The sequence below is a fragment of the Haliotis rufescens genome, unplaced genomic scaffold (genome assembly GCF_023055435.1).
Source record: "Haliotis rufescens isolate VD_foot unplaced genomic scaffold, xgHalRufe1.0.p SCAF_50, whole genome shotgun sequence".
NCBI lineage: Eukaryota > Metazoa > Mollusca > Gastropoda > Lepetellida > Haliotidae > Haliotis > Haliotis rufescens.
In genome coordinates this window covers 430025-450097 of record NW_025964224.1, presented here as the reverse complement: position 1 = coordinate 450097, position 20073 = coordinate 430025, and the positions used below count along the sequence as shown (strand labels likewise).

Here is a 20073-nt window from a genome sequence, read left to right as displayed (position 1 = left end):
ACAAACATTCATGTGAACGATCGCCTGAAACATCACAAACATTCATGTGAACGATCGCCTGAAACATCACAAACATTCATGTTAACGATTGCCTGAAACATCACAAACATTCATGTGAACGATCGCCTGAAACATCACAAACATTCATGTGAACGATCGCCTGAAACATCACAAACATTCATGTGAACGATTGCCTGAAACATCACAAACATTCATGTTAACGATTGCCTGAAACATAGCAAACATTCATATGAACATTCACCTGAAACATAGCAAACATTCATGTAAACGATCGCCTGAAACATTGCAAACATTCATGTGAACATTCACCTGAAACATAGCACACATTCTTGTGAACGATTGCCTGAAACATAGCAAACATTCATGTGAACATTCACCTGAAACATAGCACACATTCATGTGAACGATCGCCTGAAACATCACAAACATTCACATAAATACTCTTCTGAAACATAGCAAACATTCATGTGAACATTCACATGAAACATAGCAAACATTCATGTGAACATTCACCTGAAACATAGCACACATTCATGTGAACGATCGCCTGAAACATCACAAACATTCACATAAATACTCTTCTGAAACATAGCAAACATTCATGTGAACATTCACATGAAACATAGCAAACATTCATGTGAACATTCACCTGAAACATAGCACACATTCATGTGAACGATCGCCTGAAACATCACAAACATTCACATAAATACTCTTCTGAAACATTGCAAACATTCATGTGAATACTCGTTTGAAACATCACAGGCATTCACATGAAAACTCATTTGAAACATCACAGATATTCACGTGAATATTCATCTGAAACATCACAAACATTCAAGTGAACAACGCCTCATCCAACGCTTTCAAGGAAACACATATGACAAGACAATTCTGGCCACAATACTCCTGTTAGAAATATATGGAGGACTAGGGTCTGTTATGTTTATGCCATGTTAAATATTGAGAGGGCTAATAAGTCATTTAAATATTTACACCTGGGTTTTGATAACAACCCCTTCTCTCTCCTTCCTAATTTGGATGCACAATGGTTGCATCAGACGTTGAACCAAGACAAAACTCTCAAATGTGGCTGCTCACCTTCGGAAACATGTCGGGCATGGAGTCATCTGGGTCGAACTTCTGCATCGTTATCTTGGTCAAACACTGGGCCTTGTATTCTGAAACCAATTCACAACCTGTAAACTCACCACTAATACAACTTACAAATAGACCCGTGAAGATCCGGGGTAGAATAGGTATTCAGCAACCCATGCCTTAAAAGCGACTATGCTTGTCGTAAGAGGCGACTAACGGGATCAGGTGGTCAGGCTCGCTGAGTTGGTTCATGCATGTCTTCGTATCCCAATTGCATGGATCAATGCTCATGATGTCAATGACTGGATTGTCTGGTCCTGACTCGATTATTTACGGACCGCTGTCATACAGCTTGAATATTGCTGGGTGCGGCGTTAAACAAACAAACTTACCAAAAAACTTGAATGGACATGTTCAAGTCAGCGGAAAGATGGGAAAGTATTTGCTGCATTACAATACTAACATGCAGGAGACAAAGAATGTTTTAACAAAGCCGTGAAATGAAATTATCTATAAAAAAAATGATCTTGGAATTTCACATAATTTGTCAATGATTTCCCCAATACTGACATTACCAGGTCCTCTACAGGTCACAGGGTAATGGAATACTGACCCGGAGTGGCGTGAAGCTTGTGTCCGGCTCGCTGGGCCCACCCGACATGGTGGATGAGAGGAGACTTCATGTCACACCAGAACTCATCGTTCTCATCCTGGACAACACAACCACAGATGCAGATCATCATCATCATCATCATCATCATCATCATTTTTATTATTATACCACAGGTTTCCAGGTACTACTATCTGCTCAAATGCAGTTTTATTTGTTCCCCAATCAGTGGATCCGTTTGCATTCCAGTTATCATTCTCAACTCCTTGGGGATCATACAACCCAAGCTGCCTAAGGGCACTAGAAGGTTTTTACATCCACCTCACATATCGGGTATTCATTTCCTAACTTGGCATTGAACTAAACCCAGTCACTTGCCCAGGGTGACACCACAAGTTTTGACACTTGGGTTTCAGGTGTATGTACGTATTCATGTTTTCACCATCTGGTCATCTACAATCGGACGAGTGGGTTGTTTTGAGTGCACAGGGTGTATGTACTGTACACTAGGGGTAGTGACAACACTGTAAAGACCTGTGAACATTGTTGGTCCCAAGGCTGAATAACAACCCCGTCACTAGCGGGATATGATCTCAGCACCTGGCGCGTGCAGGCCTGGCTCTTTTGACCGCCTTCCCACTACACTTCAACACAGTATCACTGATATTCAGGAAAATTCAACTGATTGTACAGATTAGACAATATGATCTCTCATATTTTGGGCTTGAAGATTTTTCATACAGATGTCAAAATCAGTTAAGACTGCATTGATAATGCTAACATAAACTAACATCCCAGTTAAGTTAAGTTGTTAAACAGAAACAAAAGTATGTGTTTGAGTCATCAACAGGAACATAACTGGAATGTGTTTAATCCCAGTCATAAAGGAGGTCTACACGCGAGTCCACTCACTCTCTTGTCCATGTAGGCCAGCCGAAGTCGCCCGCCGATCACTTCGTGCACGATGGCGACCCGCATGGCGGACACACACATCTTGTCGACCACCTCCACCTGGACTCCGCGGTGGAACCTGTGGTTCTCCATGCTCTCCAACACCTGGGGACAAACGTTGCCATGGTTACACTATATAACTAGCACATGGGGACAAAAGTTGCCATGGTTACACTATATCACCAGCACATGGGGACAAAAGTTGCCATGGTTACACTATATCACCAGCACATGGGGACAAACGTTACCATGGTGACGCAATTTCATTAGCCCATAAGCTTTTCACCAACTACCCCTATTTATTGCAGTATCACTTGATGACAAGAACAATCAATCGAAGACCTGGCAACACACTACTCATCAATACTATTTGGGATATGATGACACTATCAGCCAAGTCACATGGCAGGCAAGAGGTATTGCCCAGCCACAGTTCTGGACAGGACTTACCTTATTGTAGAAGTTATTGGGCAATGTCCTTGCTCCCGTCAATCTCTTCACCAGGAAATCTTTCCAGTCCAAATACTTGTGCTGAATTGCTGAGAAGGAAAGTGATTATTCACAGTTTTCTGTCTGAACAAGCGTAAGAGCCTTAATATCAGCATGACCAGTGGATTTCTTAGTATACTATATGTAGGTATTTTATAAAAATATCATTCAAAATATCATTCATACTTATCGACCTGTGAAGATCTGGGTAGAATAGGTTTTCAGCAACCCATGCTTGCCGTAAAAGGCAACTATGTTTGTCGTAAAAGGCGACTAACAGGATCAGGTGATCAGGCTCGCTGTCTTAGTTCATGTATGTCATCGCATCCCAATAGGGTGGATCGATGCTCATGATGTCAATCGCTGGATTGCCTGGTCCAGACTTGATTATTTACAGACCGCCGTCATATAGCTGGAATATTGCTGAGTGCGGCGTTTAACAACAAACAAACAAAACATTCATCCTTATCCTGAGTGACCAGGGGCACATTTTGAACAAAGTCACTTGCCTCAGGAGACACAACATGTGCTACGTGTGCTTCAGTGTGGGGAAGGACTGAAGCCCTAGAAACTCTCAGGAACCAAGCTGGTCATCCATTAGCTACTCTTCAAGACCGAAGTTGATTAACTTCACCTGATTTGAGACCGATGCTCTGTGCATAGGACCATGTGCTGCCACAATAATGCTGGCGTGATAGTGCTACCTCACTAGGATACCACGCCGCAGTTGAACACTCAAAGTATACAGACCGTGAGACGACCAGTAATTGTTTTACCTCTTTAATGACAAAACAAGTACCATGTCTTAAGGTCTTCCTAGCACCATCAACATTGCCTACTTACTCTTGGGGGGGACGAGCGGCTTTCCCACGGTGGCACACCACCCCACTGGGTGCACGTCCTGGGTGCACAGATTCAGCCAGAAGTCCTTGGAGGCGTCGCTGCTGAAGCCCTCGTACCTCATCAGTGCCTTGTACCCTGGCAACAGACACAGCGGTTGATGACGATGGGGACTAAGTAGATGACGGGGGGGCCTACATCAATGACAGTGGTAGCTACGTTAATGACGGTGGGACCTACATTCTATCCTGATGACAGGTGAACCTACCTTCTATCTTCATAACGATGGGAGCTACGTTATATCTTGAAGACGGGGGAACCTACCTTGACGGGGGAACCTACCTTGAAGGGACACCTACCTTGACGGGGGACCTACCTTGACGGGGGACCTACCTTGACGGGGGACCTACCTTGACAGGGGGGACCTACCTTGACGGGGAACCTACCTGCTATCTTGATGACGGTTGCTATCCAGTAGACCTCCCGGGCCACATCGTTGTCGCTGTTGGCGACCTCCACCTTCATCCCCACTGTCATCTGATCCCAGCAGTCAGACATCGGCACCTGCAAAACACAAGACGAGACAAATGTAAGACAGTTATTTTCAATAGTGAAACAAATTGAGCTTAAACTTTATTCACTGTTTTATGTGTGGCCAAATACCACCATACAACTGATGATGGCCGTGGTGCTACTCACATGTTTGAAGCAGCTGACGGGGGCGGCCTGGGAACCCGTAGAGACGAGGTACGGACCCCAGTCAAATACTCTGAAGGAATCTGTTAGACAAGAAAAACAAACTTTAAACCAAACATGAATGAGTCACATCTTACTGCATTAGTTATCTGTGCTACAAATGCACCAGTCGTTACAATGTTTTATAGGATGTGATCTTTGAAATTGTGATTTTTTTTCTAGTACAGCCATCATGTTCACTCACCGAATCTTGTGGTAGACTTTTGAGAATGTCCCATGCTTTGCTTAGAATGTTTCTTGGGCGTCTGCCGTCCCTTGCTCTAAAAAAGGAGTTGTATACAAGATGAATATGATTATTTGGACAGAAATATATAATATTGTAGAAACAACATTTTTGGCAACACAGATGGCTACACTGAGTAGTATCAAGCAGCTCTAAAAGAAAATGAGTGACTGAGGTTTTACACTGCGATAGCAAAACAGAGCTCTGAAAGGGAGACTCTACCCACTCCACTACCTGCCAGCAAGGTCCTGTGTGAGACACTCTACCCACTCCACTACCTGCCAGCAAGGTCCTGTGTGAGACGCTCTACCCACTCCACTACCTGCCAGCAAGGTCCTGTGTGAGACACTCTACCCACCCCACAACCTACCAGCAAGGACCTGTGTGAGACACTCTACCCACCCCACAACCTGCCAGCAAGGTCCTGTGTGAGACACTCTACCCACTCCACTACCTGCCAGCGAGGACCTGTGTGAGACACTCTACCCACCCCACTACCTGCCAGCTAGGACCTGTGTGAGACACTCTACCCACTCCACTACCTGCCAGCAAGGTCCTGTGTGAGACACTCTACCCACCCCACTACCTGCCAGCAAGGTCCTGTGTGAGACACTCCACTACCTGCCAGCTAGGACCTGTGTGAGACACTCTACCCACTCCACTACCTGCCAGCAAGGTCCTGTGTGAGACACTCTACCCACTCCACTACCTGCCAGCAAGGTCCTGTGTGAGACACTCTACCCACTCCACTACCTGCCAGCGAGGACCTGTGTGAGACACTCTACCCACCCCAATACCTGCCAGCAAGGACCTGTGTGAGACACTCTACCCACCCCACAACCTGCCAGCAAGGACCTGTGTGAGACACTCTACCCACCCCACTACCTGCCAGCAAGGTCCTGTGTGAGACACTCTACCCACTCCACTACCTGCCAGCGAGGACCTGTGTGAGACACTCTACCCACTCCACTACCTGCCAGCAAGGTCCTGTGTGAGACACTCTACCCACCCCACTACCTGCCAGCGAGGACCTGTGTGAGACACTCTACCCACCCCACAACCTGCCAGCAAGGACCTGTGTGAGACACTCTACCCACCCCACTACCTGCCAGCAAGGTCCTGTGTGAGACACTCTACCCACCCCACAACCTACCAGCAAGGACCTGTGTGAGACACTCTACCCACCCCACAACCTGCCAGCAAGGTCCTGTGTGAGACACTCTACCCACTCCACTACCTGCCAGCGAGGACCTGTGTGAGACACTCTACCCACCCCACAACCTGCCAGCGAGGACCTGTGTGAGACACTCTACCCACCCCACTACCTGCCAGCGAGGACCTGTGTGAGACACTCTACCCACCCCACTACCTGCCAGCAAGGTCCTGTGTGATACGCTCTACCCACCCCACTACCTGCCAGCCAGGACCTGTGTGAGACACTCTACCCACTCCACTACCTGCCAGCAAGGACCTGTGTGAGACACTCTACCCACCCCACTACCTGCCAGCTAGGACCTGTGTGAGACACTCTACCCACTCCACTACCTGCCAGCAAGGTCCTGTGTGAGACGCTCTACCCACCCCACTACCTGCCAGCAAGGTCCTGTGTGAGACACTCCACTACCTGCCAGCTAGGACCTGTGTGAGACACTCTACCCACTCCACTACCTGCCAGCAAGGTCCTGTGTGAGACACTCTACCCACTCCACTACCTGCCAGCAAGGTCCTGTGTGAGACACTCTACCCACTCCACTACCTGCCAGCGAGGACCTGTGTGAGACACTCTACCCACCCCACTACCTGCCAGCAAGGACCTGTGTGAGACACTCTACCCACCCCACAACCTGCCAGCAAGGACCTGTGTGAGACACTCTACCCACCCCACTACCTGCCAGCAAGGTCCTGTGTGAGACACTCTACCCACTCCACTACCTGCCAGCGAGGACCTGTGTGAGACACTCTACCCGCTCCACTACCTGCCAGCAAGGTCCTGTGTGAGACACTCTACCCACCCCACTACCTGCCAGCGAGGACCTGTGTGAGACACTCTACCCACCCCACAACCTGCCAGCAAGGACCTGTGTGAGACACTCTACCCACCCCACTACCTGCCAGCAAGGTCCTGTGTGAGACACTCTACCCACTCCACTACCTGCCAGCAAGGTCCTGTGTGAGACACTCTACCCACTCCACTACCTGCCAGCGAGGACCTGTGTGAGACACTCTACCCACTCCACTACCTGCCAGCGAGGTCCTGTGTGAGACTCTCTACCCACCCCACTACCTGCCAGCAAGGTCCTGTGTGAGACACTCTACCCACCCCACTACCTGCCAGCGAGGACCTGTGTGAGACACTCTACCCACCCCACTACCTGCCAGCAAGGTCCTGTGTGAGACTCTCTACCCACCCCACTACCTGCCAGCAAGGTCCTGTGTGAGACACTCTACCAACTCCACTACCTGCCAGCGAGGACCTGTGTGAGACACTCTACCCACTCCACTACCTGCCAGCAAGGTCCTGTGTGAGACACTCTACCCACCCCACTACCTGCCAGCAAGGTCCTGTGTGAGACACTCTACCCACTCCACTACCTGCCAGCGAGGACCTGTGTGAGACACTCTACCCACTCCACTACCTGCCAGCAAGGACCTGTGTGAGACACTCTACCCACCCCACTACCTGCCAGCAAGGTCCTGTGTGAGACACTCTACCCACTCCACTACCTGCCAGCGAGGACCTGTGTGAGACACTCTACCCACCCCACAACCTGCCAGCGAGGACCTGTGTGAGACACTCTACCCACCCCACAACCTACCAGCAAGGACCTGTGTGAGACACTCTACCCACCCCACTACCTGCCAGCAAGGTCCTGTGTGAGACACTCTACCCACCCCACTACCTGCCAGCCAGGACCTGTGTGAGACGCTCTACCCACCCCACTACCTGCCAGCAAGGACCTGTGTGAGACACTCTACCCACCCCACTACCTACCAGCAAGGTCCGGTGTGAGACACTCCACCCACCCCACTACCTGCCAGCAAGGCCCTGTGTGAGACACTCTACCCACTCCACTACCTGCCAGCAAGGTCCTGTGTGAGACACTCCACTACCTGCCAGCAAGGTCCTGTGTGAGACTGTAGAACTGAAAGATACTCACTGCCAGTACATGGAGTTTCTTTGGTGGGGGCTCCTCCTTATAAGGTGGGGGTGACGGCTTGCCCTCTCTGCGGGCCGTGGCAAAGCTCCGAGAGCAGGACAAGCTACAGAATCTCTTGGACTTGGAGTAGAATGCATGTTTGATACCAACTGTGCCACACTTCTCACATGTTGCTGCAAACAAACAACAGAAATCACAGATCTACTAATCCAGGCCACAAACTAGCAAATGAATGAGTCAACACAAAATGACTCCAAAGGTAAATTTTGACAATGTCACTACTCTTTTCTGAATTTTACTTGTTTCGGACAAGTAGACTCCTTTGTACCTTGTCATGTTAAATACTAACATTTCCCTAGGGACTATCATCAACCCGTGAAGATCCGGGGTAGAATAAGTCTTCAGCAACCCATGCTTGCCATAAAAGGTGACGATGCTTGTCGTTTGAGGCTACTAACGGGAACAGGTGGCCTGGCTTGCTGACTTGGTTGATGCACGTCATTGATCCTAAATGCGCGGATCGATGCTCATGATGACAATCACTGGACTATCTGGTCCAGACTCGATTATTTACAGACAACCGTCATTTAGCTGGAATATTGCTGCGTGCGGCGTTAAACAACAAACCAACCAACCACGGAAGCATCATCATGTACTTGAGGTAACAACAACGTTTGATGTCCGTGCTCACCCATGCCATCCTTCCCGTTCATGAAGCGAAACTGTGTGGGTTTACTGAAGCCTGACTGTGGGAAGGTCTGAAAGGAGGAAAAGTAGTCCCCTTGATTCTCCTCATCCTCCTCCGAGCTCTCCCCACTTTCATTGTAGCTGTCGTAGCCATCATACAACACCAGTGTGTTCATGTAGTCATCGTCCACCTGCAAACAACAGTTGGACAGATACAACACTACATCAGTGAGTCAACAGTTGGACAAATACAACACTACATCAGTGAGTCAACAGTTGGACAGATACAACGCTACATCAGACAGTGAGTCAACAGTTGGACAAATACAACACTACATCAGTGAGTCAACAGTTGGACAGATACAACGCTACATCAGACAGTGAGTCAACAGTTGGACAAATACAACACTACATCAGTGAGTCAACAGTTGGACAGATACAACACTACATCAGTGAGTCAACAGTTGGACAGATACAACGCTACATCAGACAGTGAGTCAACAGTTGGACAAATACAACACTACATCAGTGAGTCAACAGTTGGACAGATACAACGCTACATCAGACAGTGAGTCAACAGTTGGACAAATACAACACTACATCAGACAGTGAGTCAACAGTTGGACAAATACAACACTACAACAGTGAGTCAACAGTTGGACAGATACAACACTACATCAGACAGTGAGTCAACAGTTGGACAGATACAACACTACATCAGTGAGTCAACAGTTGGACAAATACAACACTACAACAGTGAGTCAACAGTTGGACAGATACAACGCTACATCAGACAGTGAGTCAACAGTTGGACAAATACAACACTACATCAGTGAGTCAACAGTTGGACAGATACAACACTACATCAGTGAGTCAACAGTTGGACAGATACAACACTACATCGGTGAGTTAACAGTTGGACAGATACAACACTACAACAGTGAGTCAACAGTTGGACAGATACAACACTACAACAGTGAGTCAACAGTTGGACAGATACAACACTACATCAGTGTGTCAACAGTTGGACAGATACAACACTACAACAGTGAGTCAACAGTTGGACAGATACAACACTACAACGGTGAGTCAACAGTTGGACAGATACAACACTACAACAGTGAGTCAACAGTTGGACAGATACAACACTACATCAGACAGTGAGTCAACAGTTGGACAGATACAACACTACATCAGTGAGTCAACAGTTGGACAAATACAACACTACAACAGTGAGTCAACAGTTGGACAGATACAACACTACATCAGTGTGTCAACAGTTGGACAGATACAACACTGCATCAGTGAGTCAACAGTTGGACATACACAACACTACATCAGTGAGTCAACAGTTGGACAGATACAACACTACAACAGTGAGTCAACAGTTGGACAGATACAACACTACATCGGTGAGTCAACAGTTGGACAGATACAACACTACATCAGTGAGTCAACAGTTGGACAGATACAACACTACATCGGTGAGTTAACAGTTGGACAGATACAACACTACAACAGTGAGTCAACAGTTGGACAGATACAACACTACAACAGTGAGTCAACAGTTGGACAGATACAACACTACATCAGTGTGTCAACAGTTGGACAGATACAACACTACAACAGTGAGTCAACAGTTGGACAGATACAACACTACAACGGTGAGTCAACAGTTGGACAGATACAACACTACAACAGTGAGTCAACAGTTGGACAGATACAACACTACAACGGTGAGTCAACAGTTGGACAGATACAACACTACAACAGTGAGTCAACAGTTGGACAGATACAACACTACATCAGTGAGTCAACAGTTGGACAGATACAACACTATAACAGTGAGTCAACAGTTGGACAGATACAACACTACATCAGTGAGTCAACAGTTGGACAGATACAACACTATAACAGTGAGTCAACAGTTGGACAGATACAACACTACAACAGTGAGTCAACAGTTGGACAGATACAACACTACATCAGTGAGTCAACAGTTGGACAGATACAGCACTTTATCAGTGAGTCAACAGTTGGACAGATACAACACTACATCAGTGAGTCAACAGTTGGACAGATACAACACTATATCGGTGAGTCAACAGTTGGACAGATACAACACTACATCGGTGAGTTAACAGTTGGACAGATACAACACTACATCAGTGAGTCAACAGTTGGACAGATACAACACTACATCAGTGAGTCAACAGTTGGACAGATACAACACTACAACAGTGAGTCAACAGTTGGACAGATACAACACTACAACAGTGAGTCAACAGTTGGACAGATACAACACTATATCAGTGAGTCAACAGTTGGACAGATATACAACACTACATCAGTGTGTCAACAGTTGGACAAATACAACACTACATCAGTGAGTCAACAGTTGGACAGATACAACACTACATCAGTGAGTCAACAGTTGGACAGATACAACACTACAACAGTGAGTCAACAGTTGGACAGATATACAACACTACATCGGTGAGTCAACAGTTGGACAGATACAACACTACATCAGACAGTGAGTCAACAGTTGGACAGATACAACACTACATCGGTGAGTCAACAGTTGGACACATACAACACTACATCAGTGAGTCAACAGTTGGACAGATATAACACTATATCAGTGACTCAACAGTTGGACAGATACAACACTACAACAGTGCATCAACAGTTGGACAGATACAACACTATATCAGTGACTCAACAGTTGGACAGATACAACACTACATCGGTGAGTCAACAGTTGGACACATACAACACTACATCAGTGAGTCAACAGTTGGACAGATATAACACTATATCAGTGACTCAACAGTTGGACAGATACAACACTACAACAGTGCATCAACAGTTGGACAGATACAACACTATATCAGTGACTCAACAGTTGGACAGATACAACACTACATCGGTGAGTCAACAGTTGGACACATACAACACTACATCAGTGAGTCAACAGTTGGACAGATATAACACTATATCAGTGACTCAACAGATGGACAGATACAACACTACAACAGTGCATCAACAGTTGGACAGATACAACACTATATCAGTGACTCAACAGTTGGACAGATACAACACTACATCGGTGAGTCAACAGTTGGACACATACAACAATACATCAGTGAGTCAACAGTTGGACAGATATAACACCCAAACAGGGATTCAACAGTTGCAGAGACACGACACTACATCAGTGAGTCAACAGTTGGACATTTATATCATGACAACAAACAGTGACTTTACAGTTACACATTTAAATCACTACATTGCTTGCTACTTACCCCCATGGAAGTGTTATCATACACTGTGTCAGAGCGGACATCTCCTGATCCTATTGTATTCACATCATTCTTCTGATAAGCATCAATCATTGAGTCAACCTCATTCGGTTCCGTCAAATTTAACCCTCCCCAATCTGGATAAAAATACAATCAATAATTCATTAATCACATATATGAAAAAAGGAAAGCATAAGGCAGTTATATGCCATCAGTGTTTGTTACAACATTTCTACAACAATGATTGGTCTTGGAAAGGGGTATGAATAACCATTATGATCAGGCTGGTGTACAGCTAAAGTAATCTGATTGCTGTCTTGTGAAATGTATTTAGAACCAATATTATTACTTCCAAATCAACCTAGAAAGTAGGGCTCTTTACTTACTCTCTGTCATGTTTATAGAAGACTGGGTGAGTAAGGTTTTAATGCCACTTTTAACAAGATTCCAGCAATATCACAGCTGGGAACACCAGAAATGGGATTCACACTTTGTACCTATGTGGGGAATCGAACCCAGGTTTCGGCGTGACGAGTGAATGCTTTAACCACTATACTACCTGCTAACCGTTTACCGTTAGATAAAAGAACCGAGGCTGATGAGTGACTACATACCTGTATCCCCAGGATCCTGGAAAAGAAAACAGTACAAAAATTCACATTAAGGTTATCCCAACATAAATCACACATCAAGCCAAATATAAAGACATTCTGGTTGATCTTTCGCTTCAAGAACCACCTTTTTTTGGTTTTCATATCTAAAATTGTCTCCCTTGTCTTCCCATTACAGATCTACCTGTCACTAGTACCTGGGCTAGTTATGGCCAAGCTACACCAGCCGGCCATCATTGTGGCTCTTAACCAACATTTAAGACTACATTTATTCGTTCATAAATGTATTGAAAGTGAAAGTACATAAGACTTTGAGTGAAGTTGACTGAGGTACCTCTACGCTGCCCAGGTAACGAGCATCAACACTGCTAGTGCTAGTGTAACCTGATGTTCTGGACGACCTAATTAGGAGCTTTTTGACAGATCCACGTCTCTGCCCGCTGTATAAGAGGGAAGTATTTAACAAACACGCTGTCAATGTTTCTCAAGCATTGTCGATATAAGCAAGGATTAATAATTTGCTTTACTACTACAAAAAGTGTGTATTTTCATCGTAAATGGGTCACACAATTCGTGTGTTTTGACTGAGGCAAAACATAAACATTCAACCAGCTGCAAGCTTAAAACAGTTCGGCCTGCTTCAAATCGGAGCCTCGTGTATGACGACTGCTCAAAAATGTATGTCCGAGCGTTCTACCACAAGCTTTTACAGAATATAAACACATACCATCTTGCACACACATGTAAACTCGGTGACAGCTAATTAGTTCTTATGTAATGACACTTCAGTCTCTAAAACCATCGTCGTGGTGCCCAGATTTTCAGGGACAACAAAGGCCACCTCATTACGCCTGCGCACGTAAAATCTGCATAACATCCAAAATAAATTTCTATTGGTTGAATTTACGGAAACTGGCACAAATTCTCCGTGTAGTCCAATCATATTTGCTCTACTACATTATTTCGGACACATATAACCACGTGACAAAACCGGTGCGTGTATATAGTATTTAGCTATCTCATTGGTCAGCATGAACAATTTCAACCAATCAGCTCCACAAACCCAAATAGCGTCAGAAGAAATCCCCGACTCCTCATTACGCATGCCCATCATTGTAAACTTCCGACAGCATGGGTCACTGTAAACTTTGAGTGATTTAACAAGATTATCATCTTTGGTTGTGAATTGAAACTACATCGATCACCCACAAATAAGGTGACATTTTAAAGCTGGCATTTTGATTAACATGAATGTCCTTCGTGTCTAATTCATACATAAAACGTACACCGGTCGTACTGAATTTGACAGATTCTCCAGTCCTAGCTGTTGATAGTGTACGGTATATTTGACTGGACACTACACCAGCAAAAGAATGATTGAACACAAATATATCACAACAAAGAGCTACTTGCAGAAAGTTCATTAAAAAGATAAACTGCACAAATATACTGTAACAGAAAAGTTCCCCTTGCGTGAAGACACCCATCACAATGAATATGTTCGCCACTATTTTATCGTCGGATCATACGCTTCCGGACGCTATAACGGGGGTGTAGCATGTAAACACTTACTTTTGACAAGTCTACTGTGTAAGATAATGGTGATTAATCAATCAATATATTTTCTGTTGATCCTTTGATGGAGAGGAATTGTCCGTTGATTTACAAAAAAGTAAATCAACTGATCATTCCTCTTGCTGGGCTGCTAAGTGCATATTACATAAAACTCATTTCACCTCACTTCAAACATGGATTTAGATTAAATAATTACCCCAGACACAAGAAATGCCAAATGGGAACCTTTGTCAGGTAATCTGTGTCGTCAGAACCAATTTAAGAGCTTCAGGTGGTAAGACTCATAGACTTGGGGCATACTTGTAAAAACACTCAATTAGAAATAACTAAAAAATCAGTCAACTTTCGATGCAAAGCTTAACGAGCTTACCTACATGTGAAAACATTCAATTACAAGGTGAGGTGAAATGTGGTTTATTTGCATTCAAGTTTGTTGCACTAACATAGCAACGTGCATGCATATATGTGTGTGTGGCTGCTTGTACTAATCCGACCAAATGCTGATTTTACAGTGCTAGCCCACTGAAATACCATGCCGAAGCTTAACATGAATACCCCACTCAGACACAGTATACTCATTCAGAACCGTCCAATTCTTGTCTAGCCCCTTTATGCCAAGCGCCAGGCAGGGTAACAACAAGTACCATCTTTTGATGTCTTTTGGTATGACACGGCCAGGGAATCGAACCCATGACCTTCAGCTCCCTGGGCATATGCTATATCCACTAGACCACAGAGGTCAAATCAGTTGCGAACACAGTTACAATCGTTATTAAACAATAAACTACACTGCCATATAACGCTATTTATGGTTTATATTAATACTTTTTCATGTGGCTTTTATGACTAGGGTTAGTGGCCATTTTGACTTTTGGGCGTGGCCGTTTTGACCTGTTCCCACTGGGTGTTTGTCTCAGATGGGGTTACTATTAGGACGATGACCATTCAATCACACTGAAATCTGAAATAGTGAGAGAGTGAGTGAGTTTGGTTTTACGTGGCTTTTAGCAGTATTAAAAGTGTTAGATTGTACCAGCACAAAAGTGTCACTTGACATCATTTCCAGTGTGTTTTATTGTTAATATACAGACTTTCATTAGACGAGTGAAATTTTATTAGTCTGGGCTGTTGATTCTGAATTGTATTCAGCAAAGATGAGATGATCGTGTTTGTTGCAGCTTGCCACAACATGGCCACCTACTGGAAGTCAGTCCCACGCAAGTTCTGTGACTTCTGTAAATGCTGGATCACGGACAACAAGCCTGTAAGTACATGATGTTCTTAGACTGTGAGTGACCTATGCTGTGTGTACAGATCACATTCATGTTGAGCTCGACCCGTCCAGATCCGGGGTAGAATAGGTCTTCAGCAACCCATGCTTGCCGTAAAAGGTGACTATGCTTGTCGTAAGAGGCGACTAACAGGATCGGGTGGTAAGGCTCACTGACTTTGTTGATGCATGTCATCGTATCCCAATTGCGTGGATTGATGCTCATGATGTCAGTCACTGGATTGTCTGGTCCAGACTTGATTATTTACAGACCACTGTCACATTTCAAACAACAAACCAAAAACCAAAAATCATGTCCAGCTCTGTACCACCTGATGGTGACATGTGGAACAACTTCATGGTGTTGAGTTAAATAGTTAAAGAAGATTTGAGTCCGAGTCAGTTGTGATGAGGCGAACATGTAACATCACTTCAAACATCATGCTGTCTGTAGACACAGACTCTCTGATCATTATTGTTTGTTTCCAAATCTTGATAAGTAATATAGTAATATATATATACACGATGAGAAGACCATGTGGACATGGTCTGTTACTGATGATTCTCTCGTAGTCTGGAACCGTTGAAATTCCAGGTTAGAATTGGTACCCGGCAACCAATGCTGGTCAAAAGAGGTGATGGATAGTCATGCTCGGTGACTTGGTTGTTTTTGCTAAACATTAAACAAACAAAGCCTATAATGGTGTAGTCATAACTTCATATGGCAATCCATTTTTGGGTAATAAGCAGATTCTGACAAATGAAAAGTGAAAAAGAAAATATTTTGAAACACATTTTCTATTTGTGTTCCGCCGAAATACCGACATACCTGTTCATCAGAAATTTATATACAACATGACACCGTAACTCAAGCTGCACACATAATTAAAACAAAAGGATAATCAGAATTGTCTTTTATATTTTTATTTTCTTCACAAGCAGGGTTTTTCACAAAATGTCTCTGAACCAAGGAATAAAGTAGTCTGGCCTGTCGGTATTGACACAGAACATGTCGAATGTGCCATTAAAACCCATGTTATAAATTCAATAACTTGCCTTATGTTGATTATGTTCAGAAAATGTTCCTGACATCTTTTACATATTGTACCTGAATGGATTTCAGAGTGTTGATTTTCATGAAAAAGGGAAGAGGCATCAAGAAAATGTCAAGAAAAGAATCGAAGAGGTAAGTCATAAGTTATAGGAAAAAAACAAGCTTGGTTTGGAAATTTGAAAACTGACATTAATTCTCAGAGGCAATTACAGCCATCTAGTGTTCATTCCAAACACTGGTTACTCCCCAGGCAAGGCTTATGTAATCGATCTGCGTTTACCATTAAGTCCTTGTGAGAGGTTTTCATAAGCAATAATTAATACTGGTGTCATGTGAAAAAAGGAATTCCATTGTGACTTTAGATCACATGTTAGTTAAGTTCTTCCAGTCTCTGGATGTTGGTGGATGACTGTCTTTTAACATGGCCTTTTGTTTGTTGGTTTTGACAACTCTAAGAGAATCAGCATGGATGTTTCAGGTCAAGAAGAAAAGCATTGAGAAGGCCCAGCGAGAAGAAGAAATGGAGTCCGATCTGCAGAAGATGGAGAAGGTAAACATCAGACAAGATGCTATGTGACACCAATACTCCCCTCTCACCAGTACCCTGCTATGTTACACCAACACTCTCTTCTCACCAATACCCTGCTATGTTACACCGACCCTCCCCTTTCACCGATACCCTGCCATGTTACACCGACTCTCCCCTCTCACCAGTACCCTGCCATGTTACACCGATACTCCCCTCTCACCAATACCCTGCTATGTTACACCAACACTCCCCTCTCACCAATACCCTGCCATGTTACATCGACGCTCCCCTCTCACCAGTACCCTGCTATGTTACACCAATACTCCCCTCTCACCAATACCCTGCTATGTTACACCAACACTCCCCTCTCACTAATTTCCTGCTATGTGACACTGACACTCCCCTCTCACCAGTACCCTGCCATGTTACACCGACACTCCCCTCTCACCAGTACCCTGCTATGTTACACCAACACTCCCCTCTCACCAATACCCTGCTATGTTACACCAATACTCCCCTCTCACCAATACCCTGCCATGTTACACCGACGCTCCCCTCTCACCAGTACCCCGCTATGTTACACCAATACTCCCCTCTCACCAATACCCTGCCATGTTACACCGACGCTCCCCTCTCACCAGTACCCTGCCATGTTACACCAATACTCCCCTCTCACCAATACCCTGCCATGTTACACCGACGCTCCCCTCTCACCAGTACCCTGCCATGTTACACCGACGCTCCCCTCTCACCGATACCCTGCTATGTGACACTGACACTCCCCTCTCACCAATACCCTGCCATGTTACACCGACACTCCCCTCTCACCAGTACCCTGCCATGTTACACCAACACTCCCCTCTCACCAATACCCTGCCATATTACACAGACGCTCCCCTCTCACCAGTACCCTGCCATGTTACACCGACGCTCCCCTCTCACCAATACCCTGCTATGTGACACTGACACTCCCCTCTCACCAATACCCTGCCATGTTACACCGACACTCCCCTCTCACCAGTACCCTGCCATGTTACACCGACGCTCCCCTCTCACCAATACCCCGCCATGTTACGCCGATACTCCCCTCTCACCAGTACCCTGCCATGTTACACCGACACTCCCCTCTCACCAATACCCTGCCATGTTACACCGACACTCCCCTCTCACCAGTACCCTGCCATGTTACACCGACTCTCCCCTCTCACCAATACCCTGCCATGTTACACCGACACTCCCCTCTCACCAGTACCCTGCCATGTTACACGGACACTCCCCTCTCACCAGTTCCCTGCCATGTTACACCAACACTCCCCTCTCACCAGTACCCTGCTATGTTACACCGACACTCCCCTCTCACCAGTACCCTGCCATGTTACGCCGACACTCCCCTCTCACCAGTACCCCGCTATGTTACACCAACACTCCCCTCTCACCAGTACCCCGCTATGTTACACCAACGCTCCCCTCTCACCAGTACCCCGCTATGTTACACCAACACTCCCCTCTCACTAATACCCTGCCATGTTACACCGACACTCTCCTCTCACCAATACCCTGCTATGTTACACCGACTCTCCCCTCTCACCAATACCCTGCTATGTTACACCAACACTCTCCTCTCACCAATACCCTGCTATGTTACACCAACACTCCCCTCTCACAAATACCCTGCCATGTTACACCAACACTCTCCTCTCACCAATACCCTGCTATGTTACACCGACTCTCCCCTCTCACCAATACCCTGCTATGTTACACCAACACTCTCCTCTCACCAATACCCTGCTATGTTACACCAACACTCCCCTCTCACTAATACCCTGCCATGTTACACCAACACTCCCCTCTCACCAGTACCCTGCTATGTGACACCGACTCTCCCCTCTCACCAATACCCTGCTATGTTACACCAACACTCTCCTCTCACCAATACCCTGCTATGTTACACCGACTCTCCCCTTTCACCAATACCCTGCTATGTTACACCAACACTCTCCTCTCACCAATACCCTGCTATGTTACACCGACACTCCCCTCTCACCAGTACCCTGCTATGTTACACCGACTCTCCCCTCTCACCAATACCCTGCTATGTTACACCAACACTCTCCTCTCACCAATACCTTGCTATGTTACACCAACACTCCCCTCTCACCAGTACCCTGCTATGTTACACAGTGTGACCTGACCCACTGGGGCATCAACTCTACAATGCAGTAATCCTGTGACAAGTTTTGCTGATCATTAAAACAACCGTCTTCCCGAGGCAAGCGTGTCCACTAGCCTGTATCAAAGCATAGTTTCTACGTCTTCCCGAAGCAAGCGTGTTCACTAGCCTATCAAAGTGTAGTTTCTACGTCTTACTGAGGCAAGCGTGTTCACTAGCCTATATCAAAGCATAGTTTCTACGTCTTCCCGAGGCAAGCGTGTCCACTAGCCTATATCAAAGCGTAGTTTCTACGTCTTCCCGAAGCAAGCGTGTTCACTAGCCTATATCAAAGTGTAGTATCTACGTCTTCCCAAGGCAAGCGTGTCCACTAACCTATATCAATATGTAGTTTCTACGTCTTCCCGAGGCAAGCGTGTCCACTAGCTTATATCAAAGCCTAGTTTCTACGTCTTCCCAAGGCAAGCGTGACCACTAGCTTGTATCAAAGCCTAGTTTCTACGTCTTCCCGAGGCAAGCGTGTCCACTAGCCTATGTCAAAGCCTAGTTTCTACGTCTTCCCGAGGCAAGCGTGTCCACAAGCCTATGTCAAAGCCTAGCTTCTACGTCTTCCCGAGGCAAGCGTGTCCACTAGCCTATGTCAAAGCCTAGTTTCTACGTCTTCCCGAGGCAAGCGTGTCCACTAGCCTATATCAAAGCCTAGTTTCTACGTCTTCCCGAGGCAAG

The 20073-nt window shown here is 45.6% G+C and overlaps 2 protein-coding genes across 3 annotated transcripts in view; one reads left to right on the top strand and one right to left on the bottom strand.

The window, feature by feature from the left end:
• The window catches only part of LOC124151386 (MBT domain-containing protein 1-like), a 32390-nt gene extending 18778 nt beyond the window's left edge, over positions 1-13612 (bottom strand). The window contains exons 1-13 of the mRNA XM_046523808.2: positions 13477-13612; positions 12753-12768; positions 12142-12275; positions 8838-9024; positions 8147-8319; positions 4950-5025; positions 4709-4788; positions 4456-4573; positions 4013-4147; positions 3131-3219; positions 2642-2785; positions 1733-1829; positions 1123-1202 (exon numbers count right to left, since the gene is read on the bottom strand). Of these exons, the coding sequence (XP_046379764.1) occupies positions 1123-1202; positions 1733-1829; positions 2642-2785; positions 3131-3219; positions 4013-4147; positions 4456-4573; positions 4709-4788; positions 4950-5025; positions 8147-8319; positions 8838-9024; positions 12142-12275; positions 12753-12768; positions 13477-13479 (1332 nt within the window). The 5' untranslated portion in view covers positions 13480-13612. The remainder of the gene's footprint in view (positions 1-1122; positions 1203-1732; positions 1830-2641; positions 2786-3130; positions 3220-4012; positions 4148-4455; positions 4574-4708; positions 4789-4949; positions 5026-8146; positions 8320-8837; positions 9025-12141; positions 12276-12752; positions 12769-13476) is intronic.
• LOC124151387 (WW domain-binding protein 4-like) overlaps positions 12941-20073 on the top strand; it is a 28878-nt gene continuing 21745 nt past the window's right edge. Inside the window, exons 1-4 of one of the 2 annotated variants that reach the window (XM_048384809.1) lie at positions 12941-13098; positions 15503-15588; positions 16718-16780; positions 17127-17198. In XM_048384809.1, coding sequence (XP_048240766.1) covers positions 15514-15588; positions 16718-16780; positions 17127-17198 — 210 coding nt within the window. In that variant the 5' untranslated portion in view covers positions 12941-13098; positions 15503-15513. Of the gene's footprint in view, positions 13099-13598; positions 13966-15502; positions 15589-16717; positions 16781-17126; positions 17199-20073 lie in introns of those variants that run through there. The other variant, XM_046523809.2, reaches the window with a different exon arrangement.